At 43.9% G+C, this 27,309-nt stretch overlaps 1 protein-coding gene across 5 annotated transcripts in view; it reads left to right on the forward strand.

Annotated features, from left to right (window-relative positions):
• AMPH (amphiphysin) overlaps positions 1-27,309 on the forward strand; it is a 220,821-nt gene that overhangs the window by 148,075 nt on the left and 45,437 nt on the right. For all 5 annotated transcript variants that reach the window (XM_041773241.1, XM_041773242.1, XM_041773239.1 and 2 more), the window contains 5 exons: positions 7,544-7,619; positions 8,310-8,392; positions 10,735-10,873; positions 11,953-12,081; positions 22,731-22,847. In XM_041773241.1, the coding sequence (XP_041629175.1) occupies positions 7,544-7,619; positions 8,310-8,392; positions 10,735-10,873; positions 11,953-12,081; positions 22,731-22,847 (544 nt within the window). The remainder of the gene's footprint in view (positions 1-7,543; positions 7,620-8,309; positions 8,393-10,734; positions 10,874-11,952; positions 12,082-22,730; positions 22,848-27,309) is intronic.

Consider the following 27,309-nt stretch of genomic DNA (forward strand, 5'->3'; position numbering starts at 1 on the left):
CCCATCACCCAGTTACCCCATCCTTCCACCCCCCTCCCCTCCAGCAATCCTCTGTTTCCTATGATTAAAAGTCTCTCGTGGTGTGTCTCCCTCTCTGATTTCATCTTATTTTATTTTTCCCTCCTTTCCTATGATCCTCTGTTTTATTTCTTAAATTCTACATATGAGTGAAATCATATAATTCTTTCTCTGATTGACTTATTTTGCTCAGCATAATACCAACTAGCTCCATTCACATTGTTGCAAATGGTAAGATTTCAATTTTTTCTGATGACTAAGTAGCAGTCATTATACACACACACACACACACACACACACAAACACACACCCCACATCTTCTTTATCCACTTGTCTGTTGATGGACATCTGGGCTCTTTCCATAGTTTGGTTATTGGGGACATTGCTGCTATAAACATGAGGGTGCAGGTCCCCCTTCGGATCACTGTGTTTGTATCCTTTGGGTAAATACCTAGCAGTGCAGTTGCTGGGTCATACGGTAGCTCTATTTTTTACTTTTTGAGGAACCTCCACTTTGTTTTCCAGTGACTGCACCAGTTCAGATTCCCACCAAAAGTATAAGAGGGTTCCCCTTTCTTTTCATCCCTGCCAACATTTGTTGTTTCCCAATTTGTTCATTTTAGTTAGGCCTTTCTTTCTATATAGTGTGTGTTCTTTGACTGGACCTACATTATTCAACCTCAATAATTGTGTATATTTTGTGTGTTTATATGAGAGAAAAAGAGAGAGCTCATTTATTATGGAATACTATTTTCCAGGTATCATTTTGTGCACTTTACATACATTATCTCTAAATATCACAATTACCTCTACCCCCTCTTACAAATGAGGAAGCCAGGGATCCTGCTGGTTAAACACTTTGCCTAACACTGTGGGGTTTACAAATCCTAAAGCTGTCACTTAAACACACTTCTGTGGTACTTCCAGTAAATTTTGATGTCTGTGTATAGGACTTCTCCTTACTGAAAAGGAGACTATGCAGACTTTCATAAATACAGTTAAATATAGTTTGTTTTGGAAAGTTTTATAAATACATATGTTTTCTTCCCAGCCATGTTATTCCACCTTGAGATTGAAGTTAATACTTTGTGTCTTCTGTGCCTCCCTCCTGTGGTGAGATGAGTAATGACAGCATCAGTATTTAAGGAATGTGCCACCGCAGAGGTGCCTGTGGAAGAGCCTGAGAGGAAGTAATCACAGATGTAGGAGAAGGCCCAGAAGAGTAGTATCTTAAAAAGCCAAGAATGGGGCACCTGGGTGGCTCAGTTGGTGAAGCGTCTGCCTTTGGCTCAGGTCATGATCCCAGGGTCCTGTGATCGAGCCCCCTGCTCAGTGAGGAGTCTGCTTCTTCCTCTCTCTCTGCCGCTCCCCTCTGCTTGTGCTCTCTCTCAATAAATAAATAAAATCTAAAAGAAAAAAAAAGCCAAGAATGGAGAGAATTTTAAAAGTGAAGGAGCGCCAGGAGAATCATTTACACAATAGAGGTCAAGCAAATGAGACTAAAGGGGCATTGCTTTTGGTGAGCTTCCAGCTGATGGTGGGGTCAGAAGCCTGGCTGCAGGCACTGTAGACACCATGGCTGATGAGGTAGAAGCAGTGGATGTCGTTTTCTTCTTTTGAGGATCTTGACTATGATGGGCCTGAGGAATAGTTGGCAGCAGATATGGGGTGATGAGAGGGCAAAGAAAGCCTTTTAAAATAATCGTTATCATTTTGAGAAGATGGCAATGACAGCTGCAGGGTGATGTAGGACCGAGAATTTCTGGAGCAAGTGGAGGGTGAGGGGATCAAGAGAAGGTGTTGGTAGAGCTGGGCACCCAGTGGGCACCCTGTGTTGAGAGGTCCATGCTTGCCTAATAAGCAAGATGCTGAACCTGAAGGGGACAGTAGCCTGGAAGAAAAGAAGCCATTGATTTCTGAGACAGATAGAGAAAAAAATCAGCAGGTGGAATGGAAGTGAATGAAGGAAGGATCTTGTGGTCTAGGACATGAGGTGAGTGATGGCAAGGTGCAGGGTGTGCAGCAGAATGCACGTGAATAAGCACATTGGGGTTATGAGGTCGGTGAGTTAGGAATTAGGGTTTTGCCTGGCCCATCCTGGGGACCTGGATATCCACTGTGTGAGTGTGAGGACTTGGTGAAGGGGGTAGAGAGGGACATAGCGAGATGTGTGCCATGTGCACAGTGGCCGGGGTAGGGGGCCGGGAGGTTGTACAGGGGCTGGATACATGTGGCATGAATCTCAGAGGATCAGAGGTGAGACAGAGGAAAATTCTTCCTTCCCCACTCCATGCCCCTGGTAAGTGAAGATGGCAGAGGATGCTTCCTCCACCACATGGGGCTCCGGGGAAAACAGGGATCCCACCTCACTCCCCCCAGGCTTCCTTTAGGGCAGAGCCCAAGGGAGAGGGTCCTGGCCTGCACTCTGGGGCTGGGATAGCTCGGCTGTTCATCCTTTCCACTGTTTCCAAGGACAAAGATCCATCTCAATAAAGATAGCTAACCACAAGAGGCCTGAGGACGCCTCAGAGGAGTCCTTCAGGGAAATGCTAATGTCTCAGAGCCCCTTGTTGATGAAGAGTTTTTGAAGTGAAACCTCCCAAACAGATAATATCCCATTCACAGCCTGGTACTCTGTGGATGTAGGTCTCCCTGCGGGTGACGGCAGTTTTCTATAAGCCAAGGCTGTAGTCACAATATGCTCTTGCAGTGGGAGAGTAAACGCTTATTAATTAATTAATTAATTAATTCACTCATTCATTCATTTATTGAATATTTACTGTGTGCCTGCTCTACCAGATGCTGTATTAGAGGCCAGGTCTATGGTTGTGAATGAGTCAAAGGCAGTCCCTACTTAGAAAGAGTCTCCAGTTCCATACGTTGAAGAAAACCATTCTCTGATGAAGTGCATCAAAAATGTTCAACACGTTTTTTCTAAGTTAAATACATCCTAGTTGCCTTAACTTCTAAAATAAACCATAAAAATATTAGAAAGTTGCTTGATACTTTAGTCATTCTAAACAAGGTATTTCTGGCACCACATCAATTATTTCTTTAAATAGTATTCTTTTTTTTTTTTTTTCCTAGAGAGAGAAAGAAAGAAAGAGAGAATGGTACTGGGGGTGGGGTGTGGGCTGGGGAGGGACAGAATGAGAGGGAGAATCTCAAGCAGACTTCCTGCTGAGTGTGGAGCCTGACGCAGGGCTTTATCTTACAACCCCAAGGTCACGACCTGAGCCGAAATCAAGAATTGGACGCTTAACTAACTGAGCCACTCCGGTGCTCCAATAATTGATATAAGCAAGATTGCTATATATCAGAAAACAAAATTTAAAGATAAAAGAATAAGAATTCATATTTTTGCTAAATATATCCAAGAATCAATATATTTAATAGCAATTCCCTTACAAATAAACAAGAAAAAAACAAGCACTATGAAATGAACACAAAATATGAATAGGTGACTCACGAAAGAAGAAATACAAATGGCTAATAAATAAATGAAGAAAATAGTATCCACTTAAATTTAAGGAATATAAATGTAAAAGTCAGCAAGCTTCTAACTCTTGCCTTCAAATTTACAAAGGTGTTGTATAAGTTCATCCTGAAAGCTGAGCGAGTATAAGGACCCAGCCTCTTTGGGAACAGCTTGGTACTCTGCTCATCAAAGCTTCTATCGTCTGTGCCTCTCACAGAGCATTTATATTCAAGAAACTTATTCTAAGGAAATAGAGATGTGCACCAGGTTTTAATCCACAGATCTTCATTAGAGTTTTGTTTATCATAGTGAAAAATCAATGAAAATAAAAACAATACTCACCAATGAAGTTCAACTACACCCTACGCCCCTCCTCCATCTATATCCCCATCCATCTACATCCCCCCATTTCTCATCCATCTATACTCCCTCCATCCATCTACACCCCCACACCCATCTATACCTCCCAGTCCCATCCATCTACACCTCCCCATCCATCCACCCACCCCCTCCATCCCTCATCCATCTGCTCCTGCATCTATTTAAATCTGACCCTTCTTCAGGACAGCCTGAGTTTATCTTCTCCAGCAGATGTTCGCAGCTGGCACAGGGCCTGTTAATTCCCCTCTCTTCTCAGTGTTTAAGCTGTTTCTGTCCAAATCTATTCATTTTTGATATTACATTGTGTATAGTCTTTTATGGTAACTTTACCATTCACATGCTGTGTTGAAATCTGCTTCTGTCATTCACCAGTGTGACAGAGCATGTGTTCACAGTTCTGCGCTCAAGTGCTCCTCTACCTGGACGGTTCATTCCTGGAGCCTCCATAGCCCACCACTAGGCATGAACCCACAGTGGTTACAGCCTTTGTTGAGTAATTGAATGAGGGAAGGTATGAGGAATGATGGGCTTATGGGAGTCCTAGAGAAGGGGTCCTGGATTGGCACTTGAAGTGTGCCAGGAAGACTTGCCTGCAAACAGTACAGTGAGCTGGTCCCTCTGCAGTGAGGTCTGAGCATCTGCAGTCTCTCCTCCCATCCAGCTGCTGCTTTAGTTAGCTTCCTCCATTGCAGGTCCTCTCCATTCCCCTGTCTCAGATATGGCTAGGGCAGCAAGTAACCGTGGCCTGCAAATGGTCTGGAAGATCCTCTGCCGCAGAGCACAGGTCTGCCTGCCTCACTAGGCTCTCATCTCCCAGGCTTCTGGTCTGGCCCTCCCAAGTAGTTGCTATTTCTTCAATACCCTGTGCCAGGATTTTCTTCATTAATATATGGATGTGTATCTATCTATCCACCTATAGATAATATACATACAGACACATAAACACACTATGGAATTTATTCAGCCATAACTGGTGGACACTGGGATTGTTTTCATATCTTAACTTTTGTGAATAATAGTGCAGTGAACATGGCAATGCCTGTATCTCTTCGAGATCTCACTTTCATTTCCTTTAGAAATATACCCAGCAGTGGGATTGCTGGATCCAGTGGTAGTTTTATTTTTGACCTTTTGAGGAACTTCCCATAGGGTCTGCACCAGTTTACATTTCCACCAACAGGGCACAAGAGTTCCCTTTTCTCCACATCCTCACCAACACTTGTTATCTTTTGTGTTGTTTTTTTTTTGATGATAGCCATTCTAATAGGTGTGAGGTGATACTGCATGATATCACTTAGATGTGGAATCTGAAAAAAAGGGCAAAATCCTAGAAATGGAAAGTAGAAATGTGGATGCCAGGGGCTAGGAGGTTGGGAAATAGGGCAAGGTTGGTAAAAGGCACACACTTATAGCTGTAAGATGAATAAGCTCTGGGCATCTAATGTAAAACATGGTAGCTGCAATTGATAGCCTCTATTATGTAATTGAAATTCGCCAAGAGAGTAGAAATGTTCACACACACGATAAATATGTAATTGAAATTTGCTGAGAGTAAAAATGTTCACACACAAGATAAATGTATGAGGTGATAGCTGGGTTAATTAATTAGATTGGGGGAACCCTTCACAATTGTATACCAGGTCACCACAATGCATGCTTTAAAAATCTTACCATTTTATTTGTCAGTTAAACCTCAAAAAAGCTGAAAAAAAATGAGGAAACTCAAATCAACTAGTCTTATAAAGTTAAAGAAAAAATTAAGTGGAACCTGGTAGGAATTTAAAGTACAGGTTAAGCCATAGAGAAAGTAAGTCCTAGTGGTGGGCTACATATAGTTCTTTTTTTAAAAAAAATATTTATTTATTTATTTATGATAGACATAGAGAGAGAGAGAGGCAGAGCCACAGGAGGAGGGAGAAGCAGGCTCCATGCCTGGAGCCTGATGCGGGACTCGATCCCGGGACTCCAGTATCGCACCCTGGGCCAAAGGCAGGCGCCAAACTGCTGAGCCACCCAGGGATCCCCCTACACATAGTTCTTACCTATTATTTTCATCTCTGAATCTCGATTTTTATCTTTTATTTTGTTAAAATTCTAAACCACCTAATTTCATCGGAAAGCATGGAAATAATGGTATTTGTGCATAAGCAGGATTTCTTGGCAAACAGTGCATGATTTCTATTGGTTTTCCTCCTTTTGGTTTCAGATATGGGTTCTCCACTTATTAATTGCAAGACTTTGAACAGTTAATCTCTCTGTGCCTCCGTCGACCAGAATATAAAGGCTCACTACCCTGGGGGTGGTTACAAGAACTATGTGAGGGAACGTGTAAAAGTGCTTAGGTGGCAACTCTTTTACCAGCTTTAATGATGATAGAACATTTGTTCATCTCTGCTTATTGGAATCCTGCTCACGCAAGGCACAGTGAAACAGGAAACCCCCCTCTTCTCTATCCTTTCTGTCACCGTTTAAAAATTTCATTCATTTCTTTTAGAGAGAGAGAGGGAGAGAGAAAGGCAAGCGCAAGCAGGAGGAGGGGCAGAAAGGAAGGGACAGGGAGAGAGAGAATCCAAACCAGACTTCATGCTGAGCATGGAGCCCCATGTGGGGCTCAGTCCCACGAACCTGAGAGCATGACCTGAGCCAAAACCCAGATCAGACACTTAACTGACTGTACCACCTGGGCACCCCTCATATCATTATTTAAGTAAGAGGGATCCAACTGTGTACAGACACATTCTTACTCCCCAATAAGAAGTAGTCATATTACAAACCCCTCCAGTCTATATTTATTCCGTATATCCAACCTATCTAATGTTTCTGGCATGTGAGTCCTTATTTGGGGTTTGGAATCTAATAAGCCAATCAGGATCCTGGAGTTATTTTTGAGAATGTCACTGAAACAAGAACACAGATTAAATCAAAATAATAAGGGACTAGATGGATTCTGAAGGATTGGATTAATACAGAGTCCACAGAGCCCTCATTTAATGCAAAGGGAGCCCATATAGGAGGTACCAGCCTGAATCCACAGTGCTGATGGGGGTGCTTACTATTAGGGACCTAAAAGTCTCACATCACAGAACACCCCCACCCCATGGCTTCGAAACATGTTTGAGATCTTGTGCTTTTATTTGCTCAGTGAATGCACACTCTCACTTTAGCTGATGAATTGTCATTGATTGGTGGGTTTTCTACTTCCCCCATCAAACACATTTCAGAATCCAAATACATGGTACCCAAATGAGACCATGCATATGTTATGAAAATTAATGATAAACGTCTCTATCTCCAGCCCTTTACAGGACATGCATCTAAAACACAAACTCTTAGGACAGAGACTTCCAAAAGTCTCTCTGCACTAGCAGCTTCAGTGTCACCTAGAGCTTGCTACAAGTGCAAATCTTCCATCCCTACCCGAGACCTGCTGAATTGGAAACACACTTCCACCTGCACGCCTTAGTGTGAGAACCACTGTCTCCAGGCGTCAGCTGCATTAGGAGAGGTTATGCTCTGTGCCCGCAGATTCAGGGCAAGGTTACTTAAAATTATATTAATTAATTTTATCGCTGTCCCTAATGCATTTTTTCGCCATTGAAAGTAAAGTTTTGCTGACTGGTCTTTCCCTACTCTCCTTTCTTTCCTCTTTGTGTCTCCACGTGGTAGACGGGTTGGGTTTTACGTCAACACTTTCAAAAATGTTTCCAGCCTTGAAGCCAAGTTTCATAAGGAAATTGCCGTGGTGAGTAATGATGATTATTTTTACTTATGGAATATGAAATAAATGAACTTTTTTTTTCTTCTGGAAGCAAATGAAAGGATGTAGCCTTGTCACGTGTGTGTTTGTTTTCATAGAGTGTTACTAGGCTTAGTGCTATTCCCGCAGTGTTTTATAGTGACCACATAGTTCTTTCTATTTTGTACAGATTTTATCTCTGGATGCACAAATAGGCTCTCAGGAATCACGGCCTGTTTTCATTTCTCTTCTGAAATGCTTTTTCTCCGTGTCACAGTTGCATAGTCTTATTTTGTTTTGTTTTCTGTCAGCTTTAAAAGTTGGCATTCGGGCGACACTTCTTAGGCTGAGGAAAAATTGGTGTCAGAACATTCAGACAATCAGCAGTTCTGTCATCAACTAACGTCTTGGATGACTTTATCTCTAGCAGAGTCAATGGGAGCAGTAAGATTTTGTTTCCTCTTCTGTACGCTGGTTAACAAATATATTTTGGGTTTTCTTTTAAGGTTTATTTGTGTTTGTGGCCTTTCAATCTTGATGTGAGTTTTCAATTGCCCCTTTGTAGAATTTAAGTTATTCTGAGACCATCTACACTATTGTAAGATTCTCGGTAGACAATTCCTTCCTTGGGGCAGTAGCCTGGATTGGCACCAGAATGACTTACAGCTCATAGACAAATGGTCTCTGTCCCTTTAGCTTTGCCACAAATTGTATGAAGTGATGACGAAGCTGGGTGACCAGCATGCTGACAAGGCCTTCACCATTCAAGGAGCTCCCAGGTAGGCCGCCTTCATCAGAGCCAAGTCATGTCCGTTCACCTTTAACACAATGCTTGTTGCAATTTCTGCTGTCTGCACCGGCCTATGCTATTTTACTCATTCTAGAAAAATCTAAAACTAAGAAGCCTTTCCACATAGAGGCTGATAGCAGCCTCAGTTCTGTGCTTTTACATTTACCTTGAGCTTTCAGATTTACTCATTGTGAGCTTCCATCGTGGTCACAATAGAACTATCTGCCTTGTTCATTTTACATGGGATCTGGGATTGATCTGCCTTGATCATTTTACATGGGATTCAGCAATGGTGTAAAAGTTTAACAGACTTTCTAGTCGTGCAACTGTTTACTTTCTTTAGAGAAGAAAGGAATTTCCCAGACTCACAATACTGAGTCCTTAGACTTATCATTGGTGCTGGCATCTTTGATGAATCCATTTTGGGAAAGGAAAGAGGATGTAGGTGAGACCTCACCATTATCTTGCCTCTTAACTTGACCTCATGAACACTGCATTGTTTTGATTCTGTTGTACATCGTTATTGTGAGTATGTCAGTCAAATACACCAAACGCCCAGTGATCCATGAGTTAATTGTCTACCTTTTCAGGAGTTGGCTTAACACCAGCTTTCTCCTGTGATTTTGGAATCCCTCTATTCCATCCTTCTCAGTACGTACTCAAGGAATGCAGGCTAGTGAGCCTTGGGCAGGAAGTCATAAGATCCAGCTTTCAGGTTTATGACTCTGCAGTCAACTTACTTTTGCCTTCGTTGAGTGCATCCAATTAATCCTCTGGTTAAAGATCTTCTTTTTTTTTTTTAATCAACAAAAAAATATAGTATCAAACTAAATGGCTCGTAAGGTAATATGCAGTCCTAATATTCTATACTTGCATTTTTAATGTCATCAACATAAACACTCATACATACACATTTATAAAAACGCTCCTGCACAGGTGCTGCCATCACCATATGTTCACATCTCTCTGGAGAGAGCTAATTTTCATATTTGATATTCTTCATATTAATCACATTCATAAGAGTCTCTGCTCCATGAAATAAACATCTAGTATCTCTTATTTCTAAGGGAAAGAACATCCCTAAAAGAATACACGAAAGGACTACTGTTTCCAATATTGTATTTCAGCATCAGCTTCAAACAAAGAAAAAAATTGCAATAAGAATATCAAAATGACATCAGGTGTTTTAGCCGTGACAAAAATTAAGGGGATCAACAAAATTAAGGGTTCTTCCTCATAGAGACATGAAAGGGACAGCTGTGTCTGAAAACCTCAATATTGCTGAATCAGATAAACTGAGGAAGTGGGGCCATGGCCACTTAACAAGTGTTCCTTTCATTTTTTTTCATCATTCGTCTGCAGAACAAGGTGGTGAGTGAGCTCAGTGGACTCTCTACTGAGCACAGATTGGGGCTGTGCTTCCCAACAGAGGCCATGATTGCTGGCACATAGCCTCAATCATGCGGCCCATCCATGCTCTCCACAGGACCCATTCCTTTGAATATGTAGACCCTGCTGTGGTGTATGCACTTGTTTATTTTCAGTATAGAGCTTGCTCCCTCAATCTGTAGACATTAGAAAGACTTAGAGAGTAAGATGTTATCCCAAATGCCCTCCTGGTCATTGCATTTGAGCTGGTCCCAAGCATCTCACCAGGTGCCGGGAACACAGTGGGTTCTCAGGAAACATTACTGACCTTCTGCCTTCACACGATTGGTTTGGACATGTCAAGGTGTCAGATATGAGTCATTGTTTTATAAGGTGTAGAAAGAGGAACAACTAATGAATTTGTTTCCAAATATCAGAAATGACTCTTATGAAATCTTACTTAACACTATCCTGAAGATGCCTTTAGCATAAAATTTATAATTTTCAGGGTAGGTAGTTTTTCTATGGATTATGACAGAGCAAGATTCTCTCATAAATCAAAAGTGAAACTAGTTCAGCTAAGTCAGCTTATATACGGAAGATTTCTCCAGCATCTTTTTTGGCACCGTGGAAAGAACAGGGGGTTTGCATCCCCAAGGCCTGAATTCATATCCACCAAATTGCTGAGTGACTTTAGGTGTTTTTAACCTCTCTGTACTCCACTTTACTACCTGTAAAGTGAGGACAAAGATGCATGGGTATTGTGATGGTGGGAGATAGTATGTACCAATGGGGTCTGGCACACAGTGGGCAGTAAGTGCCAGTATCAATAACAACCAGAAGGGGGCTAGGTGACAGACAGAACCAGTTGTGCCTCAAAGATTCCTCTGCGATGGAGGACACCCTGGAGAGTAAGTGCTGTTCTTTAGAAGGCCCGTGGCTGACTCTCATGTGTTTACCTAGTGATTCTGGTCCTCTCCGCATCGCAAAGACACCGTCACCACCGGAGGAGCCTTCACCCATCCCGAGCCCGACAGCCAGTCCCAATCACACGCTGGCACCTGCATCTCCTGCACCAGCAAGGCCTCGGTCACCTTCACAGGTAGGAAGAGATCATATACACTGGGGAGAATGGAAGAGTTGGTGGTGAAGTGACCTCATATGGGATAATCCCATGGTGCTGGGGTATTAAAAGGAGTTTCCGGCTAGGGAGACCTAGAGGCTGTAGGCATTGTGATGGGCACTAGGCAATCAGCTTATTTCTCCAATTTGAATTCCTATTTCCTCATATGCCCAATGTTTCAGTGTGTTGAGACTTCTCTCTACAGCCTCAGCTTCCTTAAGTTCATGTGCCCACTCCTCCACCCACCTCTCACTGTCAGAAGGCTCCAATCAACCCTCCTTTCTCCCTGGACATTCCGTCCTGTGGCACTTTCGCTTCCACTCAGGGCAAGTATGGCCAAGGAAGTCATGATGTTTATATGCCACTTCACATTTTTGGTATCGCCCACAGTATGTGGCACATGAGTAGACACTCAACAAAAGTGTCTGGAACCAAGGGATTGAGAGAAACAAAAAGGGCTGGAAAAGGTAAATACAGAGAAACATGACCACCCTTGTCTTCCCTACTTTGGGTGAAGATGAAATTTCTCCAGGATGACTTGAAGTCTCCAGTATTCTTCAATCTTTGAAACCAAAGACAGTGGCGAGAAGATCCACGGAATTGATCTGTAAAGTCCTTACTTCTCAAAACACTGCAGTGGAAAGTGAAATGCATGCTGTCTGTGGTGGTCTCAGTGATTCCAGTGAAAGCTTTCCTGATTTTAGTGTGAAAATTCTAATTTCTTGCTGAAATGAGGCATCCGTTCTGGTTGGCTTCACAAAGTGGGTCACCCTGGTTTAACTGGAGAGGCGGAGGTGCTGTGTGTAGCACTCAACCTGAGCTGGATGGGGTCATGTTGCCTGAGTGCTTCTCAGGGGGGCCTTTGTTTATCAGTGCTCCCCTGGCCACCGAGGTCGACAGCATTCTCAACTCAATCAGGTGGCCTCATTCCTCTAAGCATATCTGAATCGTAGTCAGTGACGCATCTGTCCGTCCAGCGCCATTCGTGTGGCATGTCTACACATCTCGCATGCCGTCTTTGGCCCCAGTCATTTGCTTGTGTTTCTGATGTTTTGTAGACAAGGAAAGGGCCTCCTGTCCCACCTCTGCCTAAAGTCACCCCAACAAAGGAACTTCAGCAGGAGAACATCATCAGTTTCTTTGAGGACAATTTTGTTCCGGAAATCAGCGTGACGACACCTTCGCAGGTACGTGCCTGCTGCAGAACTGGGGTGACCTCAGAAGGGCCGTGGCAGAGGGACCCTCAGGGACCAGCTTTAAAGGTGACAGATGTTAGAGACGGGCAGTATGATTTCAGGCCTCACTCAGGTTGGCTTTAATTACTCGGTGTGTCTAAGGCATTCTCAGATGCGGGGTGGGGGTGTACATATGCAGTATTTGGAAATGCTGAAAAGTGTAAAAATGAAGAATTTTAATCACCACTGAAGTCGTACCACTCTGATGTACCAACTAAGGCGTCCTGGTTTATTTTCCCTCAGGCTTTGGTTTTAAGTATGTATCAATTTTATACCACAAAATTTAAATTGTGTTGTTATGTATCCCTGACTTTTCTACTTAATCTTCCTGAACCTTTTTTTTTTTTCATGTCGTAATACTGGCTTTTCAAAAGAAAACGTATCACCAGAGTATTGTATCTGATGGGTGGACCAGCCCATGATGGTGATCACAGGTTACTCTTCATGGTTCGGTTTCATCAGCACTCCTCTGAACATCAGGAGATATTAATCCATGTGTACACCCTCAATTATTTCTTCTGTATTGCTTCCTGGTAGAGAACAGGAAAGTGAAACTAAGAGAGGTGAATGTTTCTAAGCCTTTTTGCTCTTCAGCACGAGTAACTATATTCATTTACATGATTTGGCAAATGGAAACACCAGCGTTTGCCCTGGTTTCAAAGGCATCTGGGTGCACCTGCCCCATCTGCTCCTCCTGCAGCCCCCTCGGTAGGCAGCAGATGCTTCTCTGCTACCCGCTTGGTTCTCCCCTTGCCTCGAGAATGGAGATCCTTGACTTCCAGAGCTGTTCCTCATGCCACTGAAGCCATTTCTTTAAGAGTGAAAGTCCCCAGAAACATCCTGCCAATCTCACTCGCTCCCTGTGTTCTCAGGGTCAGAAATAATAACGTACGTTTTGCAAGGGGTGTGAATGTGGTGCTGTAATTACTGTGTACGTCAATAACAACACTGTGTGCGGCAGGCCAATTACAATCACATCCTGTTGATAATAACAGGAATAACGTACTAACCGCAGAGAGCTCAGAAAATAGAAACTCAGAAGCATTACAGTGGCAACTGTGTCATCACTTTTAAGGGCATTTGTCAATAAGGCGCAATGCTTTTAGCTATTGTTTTCTTCCTTCTGTTGTTTGTAAAGAGATGGTGAATTTGGCAAGCTAACGAGGCCTTGGCCTGTGGGTTAGCAGCTCCTTTGAACGGGGTCCTTGCACAGTGATGGGTGCATGGACACGTGCACTTGGCTCAAGACCCCACCATGTAGCAACAGAAGCAACTGAACTAGAGGCATCTTGGCACGTCGACCAGTCCTAAAGCAAAGATGAAGTTCAGAACTGTCTTGTCCTGTAAAATGTTCTGTTATTTGCGGTGCACTGGCTCACAAAAGGGTCCTTCGTGGTAGGAAAAAATAAAAAAGAAAGCCCTTTTTAAGATTGTGGCTCAGCACCACTTTTCTTTTTTTAAGATTTTTAAACTTTATTTGACAGGGGGAGAGGGAGAGAGAGAGAGAGAGAGCGCACAAGCAGGGGGAGAGGGAGATGGAGAGGGAAAGGGAGAAGCAGGTTCCCCGCTGGCTGAGCAGGGAGCCCGATGTGGGACTGGATCCCAGGATCGATGACCTGAGCCGAAGGCAGACATTTCACCAGCTGAGCCACTCAGGAGCCTCTCAAAGCCCTTTTAAAAATCACAAATGCTAGAACAGGCCCTGAAGCCCTTCTAAGAGCATGAACTGTCTTGATACTGTTGAGGAGCAGTGGTGGGAAAAGTCAAGAGTTGGGGACAGAGGGTGAGGAGACAGCTTTGAAAGCAGAAGTGGCTCCGGCTGCGGCCGCTGCAGTGACTCAGTTGGCTGGAGAGCCCCTGCCCCCCGACCTGGCTGGTCTTGGCGCACTTTCCATGGCCCTGGGGAGGGAAAGAAGGCGCCTCTCCACCCCGACCACCTTCTATAACCCGCTGGCTGGGTGTCCGCTTCCTCCATCAGTGTGCGAGGTAATTTTGACAGAACAAACCACCAGAGACCTGGTGGGGGTGCCTTTTTGGGCTTCACCTTGATTTATGTTTTCTTTTCATTGGGTGGAGGCAGAAGGAAGTTTCTCTGTTTTTTGTTTTTGTTTTTGTTTTTTTCCAAATCTGAAGCAACATGGACTAGCAATGGAGCACACTGCGTGACCAGAAGCATCTCCAGTGACTGGCTGTTAATCTCATATCACGATGTCAAGAGAGGGCGTGAGGCAGGGATTTATGTTTCAGTCTACTTTCTCACTTATTGAGTATATAATCTAGCTTTATTTAAGATTACAGTTGCTGCCATTCTCTGATGCAGCTTGACAGCTTCCTTGGTTGCTTGTTCCTCTGCAGGTATCCACAGAACCAGTTTGTGTTCCTTCACCCCTTTTGGGTCTCATCCAGCAGAGTTTCTGAGTCAGCAGTTCTGGGGTGGGGGGCAGGAATCTGTATTCTTAACAAGCCCCCAAGCGATGCTGATGCCACTGGTCATGGGATCCCACTGTGAGAACCCCTGTAGGCCAGGATTTCCAAATTTATGGCCACGAACAAAGCACCCCAGTGAATGAACAGATTTCTTCCAGGAAAATATCTAGCTGACTTAAGGATATTTCATGATTGACCATTTATAACTGCTCCACTTAAAAATAGTATGATTTGAAGTACTCTGTGTTTTGGGCTGTTGGACTCACACATACGTCTGTGCCTGTAATACCAGATGTGTTAATTAGATTATATGTGAGGCTACATATTCTAAGCAAATGGGCTGTCTCATCGGGGCTATAATGTTTTAGACATGCACAGGTAAACGATGAAAAAGTTCAATAGAAATGCCAGGAGAAAATGAGACGCCAGCTGCATGGAAGCAGAGTATTGGAAACTAGAAAGCCGAGATGTGTCTGCAAAGCATTTCTCCTAGATATGTGTATGTATAAAATAATAGGGAATAGTCCATTTTCAGTTTTGTTTTGATATTTTTACAAAGATACTAGGTCATTCTACATTGAATTGATTGGTTTCTGTCCCCGGTTTGCTGTTTTTATCCTCTGCTCAGTGGGGAAGAACAGGATTTGTATTAATTCCACCCAGAAGCTCCAAGTGTGGTGACTGAAAAAGTCCTTACCTCTGATTTGTATGTCCTGTCCACCCAGCTCTGTTACAGTGACAGCCTCTCCTGAGTGAGTCCTGGGATTGAAGACAAATCCATCAGAAGGAGCCCTCTAAGGGCCCCAGACCTTAACTATATCATAGAATCTTCTCTGGGTGATATCCTTACCTGCTTCCAGGGCGAGGTCCACGTGTCAACACCAAAGGGCTGACCTTGCTTCTCTGGTTGTGTGTCTACAGAAATGGAACTGCCAAAGGACAAACCCAGCCCCATCTATTTTCCCTCCTAAGAAACTAAATAGGAGGAAATCTCCTGTGTGTGTGCGTGCGTGTGTGTGTGCATGTGCTCCTGCATTATTTTTTTAAAACAGCATTTTCTATCTGGTCCCACAAGACACTGTAAAAAGGGGTTCCCGGTCATATGAGGCTGGGAGGGGCTGCATCTCCTTTTGCTTAACATAGCTGATGTCAGCATGTTCAAGGCTCGCAAGTTCTGCAGCAAAAGCCCTATTTGTTTAAATCAGAACTTCTCAGTCTCTCCCTTTCCTCCCAAAGTACTACCTATTACAGAGAAATGGGCGTTTTACTAAAACATGTTAGGAAAGATTAAAAGATATTAGGTCTCTAAAAACCAAATTCATGGCATATAAGTAGGATTTTGACAGCTTAAGAGGAAAAAAAAGCAATTATATACACATAGGTATGTACACATGCAAGGTTGTTTCTTTTTCCTTCAGAAAATGTTTGGGATTGCTTTCTCATCTGTCTTTAATTAGATCTATGTTCACCCTCCTCTCCCATGAGGGCTTTCCTTAGGGGTTGTGGCCCTGAGCAGGTATAACCTGTTTGAGTCACTTGAAACGAGCATATCGGCAATGTTCTGGTGGCCAGTCTGATGGGATTCCACGCACGAAATGCCATGCTGGCCAGTGGGAGCAGTCTGCTCACCAGCCACCCTTTTGGAAACAAACCTGGCCACCACATTCCAGGACAGCTGGGTGGATGTGCATCCCAGATTTCCTGGGACATAGGACGGATGCTCCATAGAGACTGGGGTCACAGTGTGGGTCCTGGTGCAGACTTGGGCGCCCTGACCATCGGATAGCATGGCTAGCCAAGCTCCCACCACCAGAAGAGGACTTAGAAAGTGTCAGAAGAGGTGCTCAAAAGGGTGGGAGCCCCCTGAGAGGCAGCGTTAGGGTCAGAGGCAGGTGACAAAGAGGAAGAAGTGATTACCTGTTTTGGGATTGTTTTTTCTTTTTCATAGCAGGTAATCCTTAGCTATTAACCAAAATCTTTTCCCAGCAACAATGTTGCATATTTTCCCTCTTTCATATAACTTTCTCCTTTACAAATCCAGATGGATTATCTTTTCTTAAAAATTTTATTTATTTATTCATGAGAGACACAATGAGGGCAGAGACACAGGGAGAGGGAGAAGCAGGCTCCCTGCAGGGAGCCCAATGCGGGACTCGATCCCAGGACCCTGGGATCACGCCCTGAGCCAAAGGCAGATGCTCAACTGCTGAGCCACCCAGGTGCCCCCAGACGGATTATCTTTTGACCATCCCAGCTTATTCCTCCAGGCCCACTCTTACTGGGGACACCTGCTGTGCTGGGAGACAAGAGGACAGCGCAGCCTTGAAGTCGCATGGCCGTGGGCATCAAGTTAGCACCGTTAACTCTGGTACCCTTACATCTCTGCTTTCCAGCCAAGTGCTGCAGCTCACATTTCAAGTTCCTGAAATCATCCTATTTTTCTTAGCCAATCAAATGGAAGTAGATTTTCAACTTTCTTAGCAAGTTCACGAGATGGTCTTTTTTGGCGTGTGTGCTGGGTCCTGACGAGGCCATCCTGCAATCATGCACACATGAGCCACTCCCTCCCCGGGTATCTGTCACCTGGTTTTGACTATTGCTCTCACTTTCCTTTTCAACGTAGCATATTTCTGGACCAGCTGCCTCTTCTTTCAGTTGCTATTTTTTCAAAAAAAAAAAAACATGTTCACATTCTTGTAACACAGAAAGAATTAGTAATATGGAAATTGGAAGGAAGAAAACAGTGCACTTCAAGCCCCGATTTGGTTGGTTTATTGCCCTGAGGGGTCACTCACGGCACCATTGGTTCCTTTGGCAGGCAGGGGTAGCCAAGCAATGCAGTTTATTTATCATCTGGGGCTCCAGCAATATGTAAGTTGGCCTCACCGCCTTCCAAGGGTCTCAGATTCCTGAACCTCTAACGATGCCTTGACTTTTTGCTCTTCCCCCCGTATTGTAGTTTATGTTCTGCTTCTTAACAGAGCATCTCATGGTGTGAATCTTTTTTGAGATTTTGTATTTTTGAACATGGTTTGAGATATGGGTAGGGAGTGGTGGTTAGCTGGCGCAGAGAGGCCAGCAGAGGAAGGGGAGAAGGGGAACGCAGAAGAAAGAGTTGGGGAGAAAGGGAGGAGATCACGACGGGGAAGCATGTGACTGAGTGTGTTATATGCAAGGTCTCGTTCGATTTAGTCTTGACATTATTCCTGTGATGTACAGGCCATCATCCCTACTTGGAAGTTGAGCAGACCTGTCATTTTTCTGCCACACTCTACTATTCCTAGGACAGATGTGGAAAGCAGAGGCCTGTAGACCACACGTGCCAGCGTTCTAAGCACCTCAGAGATAACAGATACTAGACATCCAGTACATTGAACAAATCATTTTAACTCCTTCTCTCCTTTTTTTTTTCTCCTTTTTTTTTTAAAAAAGATTTTATTTATTTATTTGAAAGAGAGAGAGAGAGAGAGAGAACACGAGCGTGGTGAGGTGCAGAGGGAGAGGGAGAAGTAGGCTCCCTGCTGAGAAGGGAGCCCAATGTAAGGCTGGATCCTGGCACTTGGGGATCATGACCTGAGCCAAAGGCAGATGCTTAACTGACTGAGCCACCCAGGCACCCCCGACTCCTTCTCTTCTTAATGCATGTTCTCTAGAACATCTTTGGGTTTTTGATACTAGCAAAGTTCTTCAGGTTGTTACATACCAGCGGTATTATTAAATTCCAAATGCTTTGATAGGAGGGTCTTCACTCAACCAGTTGAAGCATTGTTCATCCAGTGGTCAGCACAGAAGCTCACTGTAAGCACAGGCCTTCTCCATCTCCCCTCTGTCTCTCTTCTCAGTGCCGTCAACTGTTGCACTCTTGCTTGGAGCGTATGTGAGGCCAGTGAGCAAACTCATGACGTGCTACACGAAGAATGGTTGTGCAGTCTACCAACCTGTTCCAGCAACCAATCAACCTGGGAAAACAGTTCCTTAGAAAGTTTAGTTTGTTGTGTGTCAACTCATGAGAGCGTTTGCAGGATCATATAAATGTAGGTAGGCACGTGTAGCAAGTGTGACAACAGGGTAACTTTGACAAGTCTAGGTCATGGGTAAATGGATCTTCACTGTACTATTCTTTGAAAATCTCATATAATAAAAGTTGGAGAATACTTGACAATGTCCTATGCAGTCATTGAATGATTTCTCATTCTAAAATTGCAAATATAAAACTCTTGGGCCCTGGCAGTGTACTATAGCTATATATGTTTTAAGATTTTATTTATTTATTCACGAGAGACACAGGGAGAGAGAGAGAGACAGAGACAGAGACAGAGACACAGGCAGAGGGAGAAGCAGGCTCATGCAGGGAGCCCGACGTGGGACTCAATCCCGGGTCTCCAGGATCCTGCCCTGGGCCGAAGGCAAGTACCAAACAGCTGAGCCACCCAGGCATCCCAGTGTGCTGTAGTTTTTACCATTACTCACTTTATAGCCATTACTCACATTAATTGTGAGGTACCCATCTCTAGTGGTCTTATCACAGGCTTCCCGTCATAAAGTTAAATTTCCTTAAACCGCTGCATTCATTAGTAATGAAATGATAACACTTTACTCACTGTTAGAATATGTAAGCTATTTTGTGACCCTTCAATGAAAGACATATCTATTATGTGGAAACTATGTCCCAGTTGGCCTTGCTTTTAGGAGCAAGGAACTTTCTTTCTTAAGCTTCCTTATCTGACCTCCCTGCCTTCTTGGGAAGTTAATAAGTATCCTGCATAATATTTAGAATATAGGGGATCCCTGGGTGGCGCAGCGGTTTAGTGCCTGCCTTTGGCCCAGGGCGCGATCCTGGAGACCAGGGATCGAATCCCACGTCGGGCTCCCGGTGCATGGAGCCTGCTTCTCCCTCTGCCTGTGTCTCTGCCTCTCTCTCTCTCTGTGTGTGACTATCATAAATAAATAAAAAAAATTAAAAAAATATTTAGAATATAGTAAATGTGCTCAAATACGTTGACTAAAAGAAGAAAAAGTTAAAAAACTCTTGGGAAGAAATTGTACCTATGGTTTTGCTGTCACCAGGTTCAATGAAAGAGTGTGTTGCCATTAAAAAATCATTGTGAGTGTGCGCATGGGTGTGTGTCTGTGTGTCGGCCTGCCTGCCTGCATGCAGCCCTGGGGGATGGTTTGGAGACTCTAAATGTTTTATGTCTATGGCTATACATTGAAATCTCTGTTACCTGCTAAGCTTATAAGAATAATGCCATAGGGCAGCCTGGGTGGCTCAGCGGTTTAGTGCCACCTTCAGCCCAGGGTGTGATCCTGGAGACCTGGGATCGAGTCCCACGTCAGACTCCCTGCGTGGAGCCTGCTTCTCCCTCTGCCTGTGTCTCTGTCTCTCTCTGTGTTTCTCGTGAATAAATAAATAAAATCTTAAAAAAAGAATAATTCCATTAAGGATGCATGATTGATACAAAAAACTAGTAAATTACAGAGAAGCAAAAAGTAAAAGTTTAAAAGCGTAGTCATATTTCCCAGCAAAAACCAGTCTTACTAATGTACTTTTTGTCATGCCACAGTTTTTTTCTCTTTAAATAGCGACTGAAAGGTATATTTTCAGAAACTTGATCATTTTATATCAGTTTTATAACTTCTGATTTATTTTACTACAAATATAACAAAGATTTTCATGCTAATGTATTATATATCTCATCATTTTCAATAGCAACAAAGCACTGTATCATGAGGCTGGGCCATAGTAGGTTTAACCAACCCCCTATCGTTAGGGTGTTTTCTTCTGTTAATTTCATTGATGTGTGATTGACATACAATTAATGGCACATATTTTACAGTATACTTTTTTTTTTTTAAATAGAGGGAGAGAGTGCAAGCAGTGAGGAAGGGTAGAGGAAGAGGGAGAGGGACAGAGAGAGAATTTTAAGCAGGCTTCATGATGCAGGGTCTCTATCTCATGACCATGAGATCATTAACTGAGCCTAAATCAAGAGTCAGATACTTAGCCAACTGAGTCACCCAGGTGCCCCTAAAGTATGCATTTTAATAAGTTTTGAAATACGTGTACACCCATGAATCCATCACCAGAATCAAGATAATGAATATACCAGTCACCCCCAAAGTTTTCTTTGCATCTGCAATCTCTCCTGTTCCTCTCCACATACTGTACCCTCCAGGCAAATTCTCGGGTGCCTGTTTGAGAGACAAGGGACCTGGCCTTAGCAGCAGCCTAGAATAGCACTGGTGTCAAAGGCATCCAGCTGTTGCAGTCCTGGCTTGCCTGCCTTGCAGCTGAGGGCCCCAGGAGAACAGCTAAGCTCAATGAACCCATTCTTCTCATCCCCAGATGGAGAAATGATGCTACCTCCTGCTTGAATTCTGTAAGGGTTAGACAGGGCCGGTGAAGTCGGTGGTTAGACAGGGCCGGTGAAGTGAGCTTTGAGGAATCTAGTAAGGTCATTATTTGAAGGTAATAGCAGTGTTGTGTCATCATTACACTGCAGCAAAATGCCCTTATCTGAGTTAATATTTTACATGTATAAAGTTCTCAGAACAGTGCCTAGCCTATTCTAAGTGATATAGGTATTCAGAAAATTTTAAAAATAAAACTTGTATCAGTATAAATGGTGAAAAACAGAACTCACGTAGATTTTGAATAGAGGCCAGAAGGATCTGTTGATAGTTTTGTGATTGTAATTATTGAAGAAAGAGGGATCTCAGAAGAGCACTAACCTTGTAAAATTTTTTAAAGTGTCTAAGAATAATCATGCTGCAGAATAGATAGCTCAAAACCAATAGCACGATATTTAAGTAGATTTCCTACTACAATGAGTGTGGATATACTAAAAAAAATGTATTATCTATTAGGCCCTAAAACTTACATACAGTTTTAAATTTTATGTCTATGATCAATACTAATTAAAAGAACTCTTGTTCTTTAAGATATTTCTCTTAAAGAGGGCACCTGTGGCTCAGTTGGTTAAGCATACAACTTTTGATTTTGGCTCAGATTATAATCTCAGGATGGTGAGATTGAGCCCCATGTTGGGCTACTCAGTCAGCATCAGTCTGCTTGAGATTCTCTCTCTCCCTCTGGCCCCCAACTTGTGCATGTGCATGTGCATGCGCTCTCTCTTTCTCTCTCTCAAAAATATAAACAAATTAAATCTTTCTCTGAACATCCCTCTTCTTACATATGCTTTATCCATGATTGATCTTTCGATTTCTAGGCAACAGAGGGTCAAACTTGAAGCTTATATCAAACATCAAACACATGTAACTTGATTCTGTGAAAACTGACCCAGTTCTCTTCACTGTGATAGTTTATGGAAACTTTATTTCAGCTCTGACCCTTACTGTGTAACTCGAGCCAGGGTTAGGCTAACTTCAAGCCCATGTTACTTTTTTTTGCATCATGATACTACAATAAATGAACACGTATTAATGTTCAGTACTATAAATGGTTTGCTACTATCATAGTAGGATTCTTATCCTATGTCTTCTTTGTCTTAAGGTCTTTCTAACCTAGGAATGTTATTTTCCAGTGAATGTTGGGGAACATGGTCCTCTCCTTGCCTCTTTCTCTTTTACCCTCCCTCCTTCATACACACAGTTGAGACCAACACATTATGGATGAAGAATGATTCACATGATAACTAAATCAAGGGATAGGGCCCCTCTGAGGGGATGAGGCAGGTGGATATAGTCACAGTAGACAGTGTCCCTTCCTTTTTTACATGCTGGCTTTGCAGGGGACATCACAGCAGGGGGCTACAGTCCTGGGTCTAAGCCTTGGCCCATTTTATTCACCCAGCTATCTGTAATTTTTGATCTGAGATTTCTGAATTAGCAGAGGAGAGTCCTTGGATCTTGGTGGCATCCGGAATCAGGATATACCTCTCAGATTTTCTCTTCGTTGGCCAGATTCGGAGCTAGACAGAGGAGAGGAACTATAGCCTGGGTCATATTCCTGGGTGTCTTAAATTATAGTTGGTTATTTCCAGAGTTGCTTATTTCCCTCTTCATCACATTTAGCTGGTGACTCTGGGTGCTTACTGGTGAGCCACCTAAATGGTAAACTATCAGAACTGCCTTGGGGACATTCGGTGGTGTCGAGAGTCATACATGGATTGTATCATAAAATCCCATATTTTTATTTTATTTTATTTCAACAGAATGAAGTCCCTGAGGTGAAGAAAGAGGAGACATTGTTGGATCTGGACTTTGACCCTTTCAAACCTGAGGTGGCACCTGTAGGTTCTGTTGGAGTGACCCACTCACCCATGTCGCAGGTATCCAGTAGTGGTTTGGATGTCTGGGCATGACATTTTATAAACTTTAATCAGCTCTGTAGGGCAGCAGCTGCCTGTCAGGGACCCCTGTCCATTTCAAGTGACTATTAATTTTTCTTTGGGATTGACAACTGTTCCCTAATGGGAAGGACGTATAGAGAGAGGACCCTATCTATATCTATCATTCCAAACGTCCCCCTACCATTAGCTCTCTCTAGCCATAGAGCTGGGATAGTCACACAATCCAGTTTGCCCAGGAAACCTCCATCTCAAAGTAATTGTCATTATTAGTATTATTCTGCACTCAGAGTGTTCAGCTTTGGATGATATATGTTATAGCTTCTTCAAATGAAGCTCTTTCTTTTGGCCCTGGGCTTGGTCTTCTTACTTATTTTCTGTACTTTCCTTCCTCAGCGTTTTGCAGATTAAAGCTTATTAGAGATAACTTGAAATTATGCCCCAAGAGAAAGCTTTTCCAGTCCTGATAGTTTTCAACTCAATGATGTTGTTCCCCTCCACATTGCAGAAGCTTTCCTTCTATGATCTTGACAATGGCCAGAGTAGGCCTTGCTTACCCAGCTTGTCCTTGCTCATTGCTCTCCACGCCCCGCCCCACTTTCCCCACTTCACTAGTGATCTCTAGCAGTTCTCCAGTTCTCCAGCAGAGGGAATCTGCAGGTGGGCTCTGTGATGACTTCTGGATGATTTCTCTGTGGTGGGCTTTCCTTACAATTCTCTATGCTCATGAAAGGAGGTTAACTCAAAATTGGCTGAACAGAAATTGTTTATATCCATATTCTTGATGTGCTTGGGGGCTCACGTTTGAATTTGACCACATCCAAAGATGCTAGAGAAAAACTTCAAATGAATTAATGAAGGTGTATTGTAAAACTGAAGTTGAGGATTGAGACCTAGCTCAATTTTCTGGTCTTGAAGTCTTCTTAATACCTTACAGTAAGCCACTATCACCTTAATATAAACCTCAATAAATAAAGCTTCTCCTAATCCATGCCGAATTCCAGAATGTGATTGAGGTTCTAAAGGCCTACCTGTTGTAAGATGGGAACAATAAAAATCAAGCAGGGAATTAATAAGCAGACCAGATACTAGCCTTAAACGTACTTTGCAAAAAAAAAAATGGGTCTCTTAGATAAATGTTTCAGAAAGTTCTTTTAGCTCCCTTTTAAAAGGAGAGTCATGATATGGATTAGAATAGTAAAGGCTCCAAGAAGTTCTGCAGATAAAAGAAAAAACTGTTTAGACTTGTTTAACTTAGAGTTTTCCAAATTTATTTGGCCACAGAAACCTATTTTAATGAAGGTTTCTTAACAGTCATCAGAATGTTGTCTAAAACATATTGGATATGGAAATGCTAATATAGTAATTGTCAGCAAGTTTGAGGGTTCGGCCCTGGTGACCAAGGAAAGCAGAAAACAAATTCACATCTCATTTGGAAGACTTCCCTGTTAGAGTTTTCTCGTTGTGCAGGATTCATAGGACTTGTCTGCCTCACTCTCCAGCGTTCGCTGCTCTATGGCAGAAGGGAGGTTTCTGCACCGTGTGCCATTCTGGTCGTGGATGCAATTCCACAGCCTTTCTATCTGCAAGTTTGACTTGAGAGAGAAACTTCTCGTGTATCAATTCATGATCAAATAAATCCCCAGATCGTGGAAATTTGTGTAGATTTAAAACGAAGATGCAGGGGGGAGGGGCAAGATGGCGGAGGAGTAGGGTCTCCAGGTCACCTGTCCTCAGCAAATTACCTAGAAAACCATCCAATCATCCTGAAAACCTACGAATTCGGCCTGAGATTTAAAGAGAGACCAGCTGGAACGCTACAGTGAGAAGAGTTCGCGCTTCTATCAAGGTAGGAAGACGGGGAAAAGAAATAAAGAAACAAAAGGCCTCCAAGGGGGAGGGGCCCCGCGAGGAGCCGGGCTGAGGCTGGGGCGAGTGTCCCCAGGACAGGAGAGCCCCGTCCCGGAGGAGCAGGAGCTGCACCGACCTTCCCCGCGGAAAGGGGCTCCCCGGGAATTGGAGCAGGATCCCCAGAAAGGCGGGGATGCCCTCGGGCTCCCTGGGACAGTAACAGAGGAACTGCACCCCGGAGAGTGCGCCGAGCTCCCTAAGGGCTGCAGCGCTCGGCGGGACCCGGAGCAGCTCGGAGGGGCTCGGGCGGCGGCTCCGCGGAGGGGGCTGCGGGGCTCCGGGAACAGCTCAGCGGCGGCGGCTCGGGCGGAGGAAGAAGCTCCGCGCGGAGGGGGCTGCGCGGCTCCGGGAACAGCTCGGAGGGGCTCGGGCGGCGGCTCCGCGGAGGGGGCTGCGCGGCTCCGGGAACAGCTCAGCGGTGGCGGCTCGCGCAGAGGAAGAAGCTCCGCGCGGAGGGGGCTGCGCGGCTCCGGGAACAGCTCGGAGAGGCTCGGGCGGCGGCTCCGCGGAGGGGGCTGCACCGCCGGGAGCGCGAATCCAACAGCGCAGGCCCCGGAGCACAGGGCGCCGGGACACAGCCCAGGATCCGGCCTCCCCCGGGACAGGCAGAGGCCGGGAGGGCCCAGGACAGCAAGGACGCTCCTGCCTGGAACTGAGCAGATCAGCGGCCCCGCCCCGGAGCCCCCAGGCCCTGCAGAAGGAGAGCCCCGGAGCTACTGCGGGGACTGGATCCAGGGTCCCAGAGCTGCCCCCGCCACTGTGGCTTCCTCCCGGGGCCTCACGGGGTCAACAACCCCCACCGAGCCCTGCACCAGGCAGGGGCAGAGCAGCTCCCCCAAGTGCCAACACCTGAGAATCAGCACAGCAGGCCCCTCCCCCAGAAGACCAGCGACACGGACCAGTTCCAGGGGAAGTCAAGGGACTTAAACTACACAGAATCGGAAGATACTCCCCCGTGGTTTTTTTTGTTTTTTGTTTTTTTGTTTTTGTTTTTGTTTTTTTTTTTTGTTTTTTTGTTTTGTTTTGTTTTGTGCTTTTTTTTCTCTCTTTCTTCTTGATTTCTGATTGCTTCCCCCACCCCCCCTTTTTTCTTTTTTCTCCTTTCTTTCTTTTTCTTTCTTTTTCTTCTTTTTTTCCCCTATTTTTTTCTTCTTTCTCTTTTTTCTTTTTCTCTTTTCTTTCCTTCTCTCTCTTTTTCTCCTTTTCCCAATACAACTTGTTTTTGGCCACTCTGCACTGAGCAAAATGACTAGAAGGAAAACCCCTCAAAAAAAAGAATCAGAAACAGCCCACTCTCCCACAGAGTTACAAAATATGGATTACAATTCAATGTCAGAAAGCCAATTCAGAAGCACTATTTTACAGCTACTGGTGGCTCTAGAAAAAACCATAAAGGACTCAAGAGACTTCATGACTGCAGAATTTAGATCTAATCAGGCAGAAATTAAAAATCAATTAAATGAGATGCAATCCAAGCTAGAAGTCCTAACGACGAGGCTTGACGAGGTGGAAGAACGAGTGAGTGACATAGAAGACAAGTTGATGGCAAAGAGGGAAACTGAGGAAAAAAGAGACAGGCAATTAAAAGACCATGAGGATAGATTAAGGGAAATAAATGATAGCCTGAGGAAGAAAAACCTACGTTTAATTGGGGTTCCCGAGGGCGCGGAAAGGGACAGAGGGCCAGAATATGTATTTGAACAAATCCTAGCTGAAAACTTTCCGAATCTGGGAAGGGAAACAGGCATTCAGATCCAGGAAATAGAGAGATCCCCCCCTAAAATCAACAAAAACCGTTCAACACCTCGACATTTAATAGTGAAGCTTGCAAATTCCAAAGATAAGGAGAAGATCCTTAAAGCAGCAAGAGAAAAAAAGTCCCTGACTTTTATGGGGAGGAATATTAGGGTAACAGCAGACCTCTCCACAGAGACCTGGCAGGCCAGAAAGGGCTGGCAGGATATATTCAGGGTCCTAAATGAAAAGAACATGCAACCAAGAATACTTTACCCCGCAAGGCTTTCATTCAAAATGGAAGGAGAGATAAAGAGCTTCCAAGACAGGCAGGAACTGAAAGAATATGTAACCTCCAAACCAGCTCTGCAAGAAATTTTAAGGGGGACTCTTAAAATTCCCCTTTAAGAAGAAGTTCAGTGGAATAATCCACAAAAACAAGGACTGAATAGATATGATGACACTAAACTCATATCTATCAATAGTAACTCTGAATGTGAACGGGCTTAATGACCCCATCAAAAGGCGCAGGGTTTCAGACTGGATAAAAAAGCAGGACCCATCTATTTGCTGTCTACAAGAGACTCATTTTAGACAGAAGGACACCTACAACCTGAAAATAAAAGGTTGGAGAACCATTTACCATTCAAATGGTCCTCAAAAGAAAGCAGGGGTTGCCATCCTTATATCAGATAAATTAAAATTTACCCCGAAGACTATAGTGAGAGATGAAGAGGGACACTATCTCATACTCAAAGGATCTATCCAACAAGAGGACTTAACAATCCTCAATATATAT

This window comes from Vulpes lagopus, chromosome 11, assembly GCF_018345385.1.
Source record: "Vulpes lagopus strain Blue_001 chromosome 11, ASM1834538v1, whole genome shotgun sequence".
NCBI lineage: Eukaryota > Metazoa > Chordata > Mammalia > Carnivora > Canidae > Vulpes > Vulpes lagopus.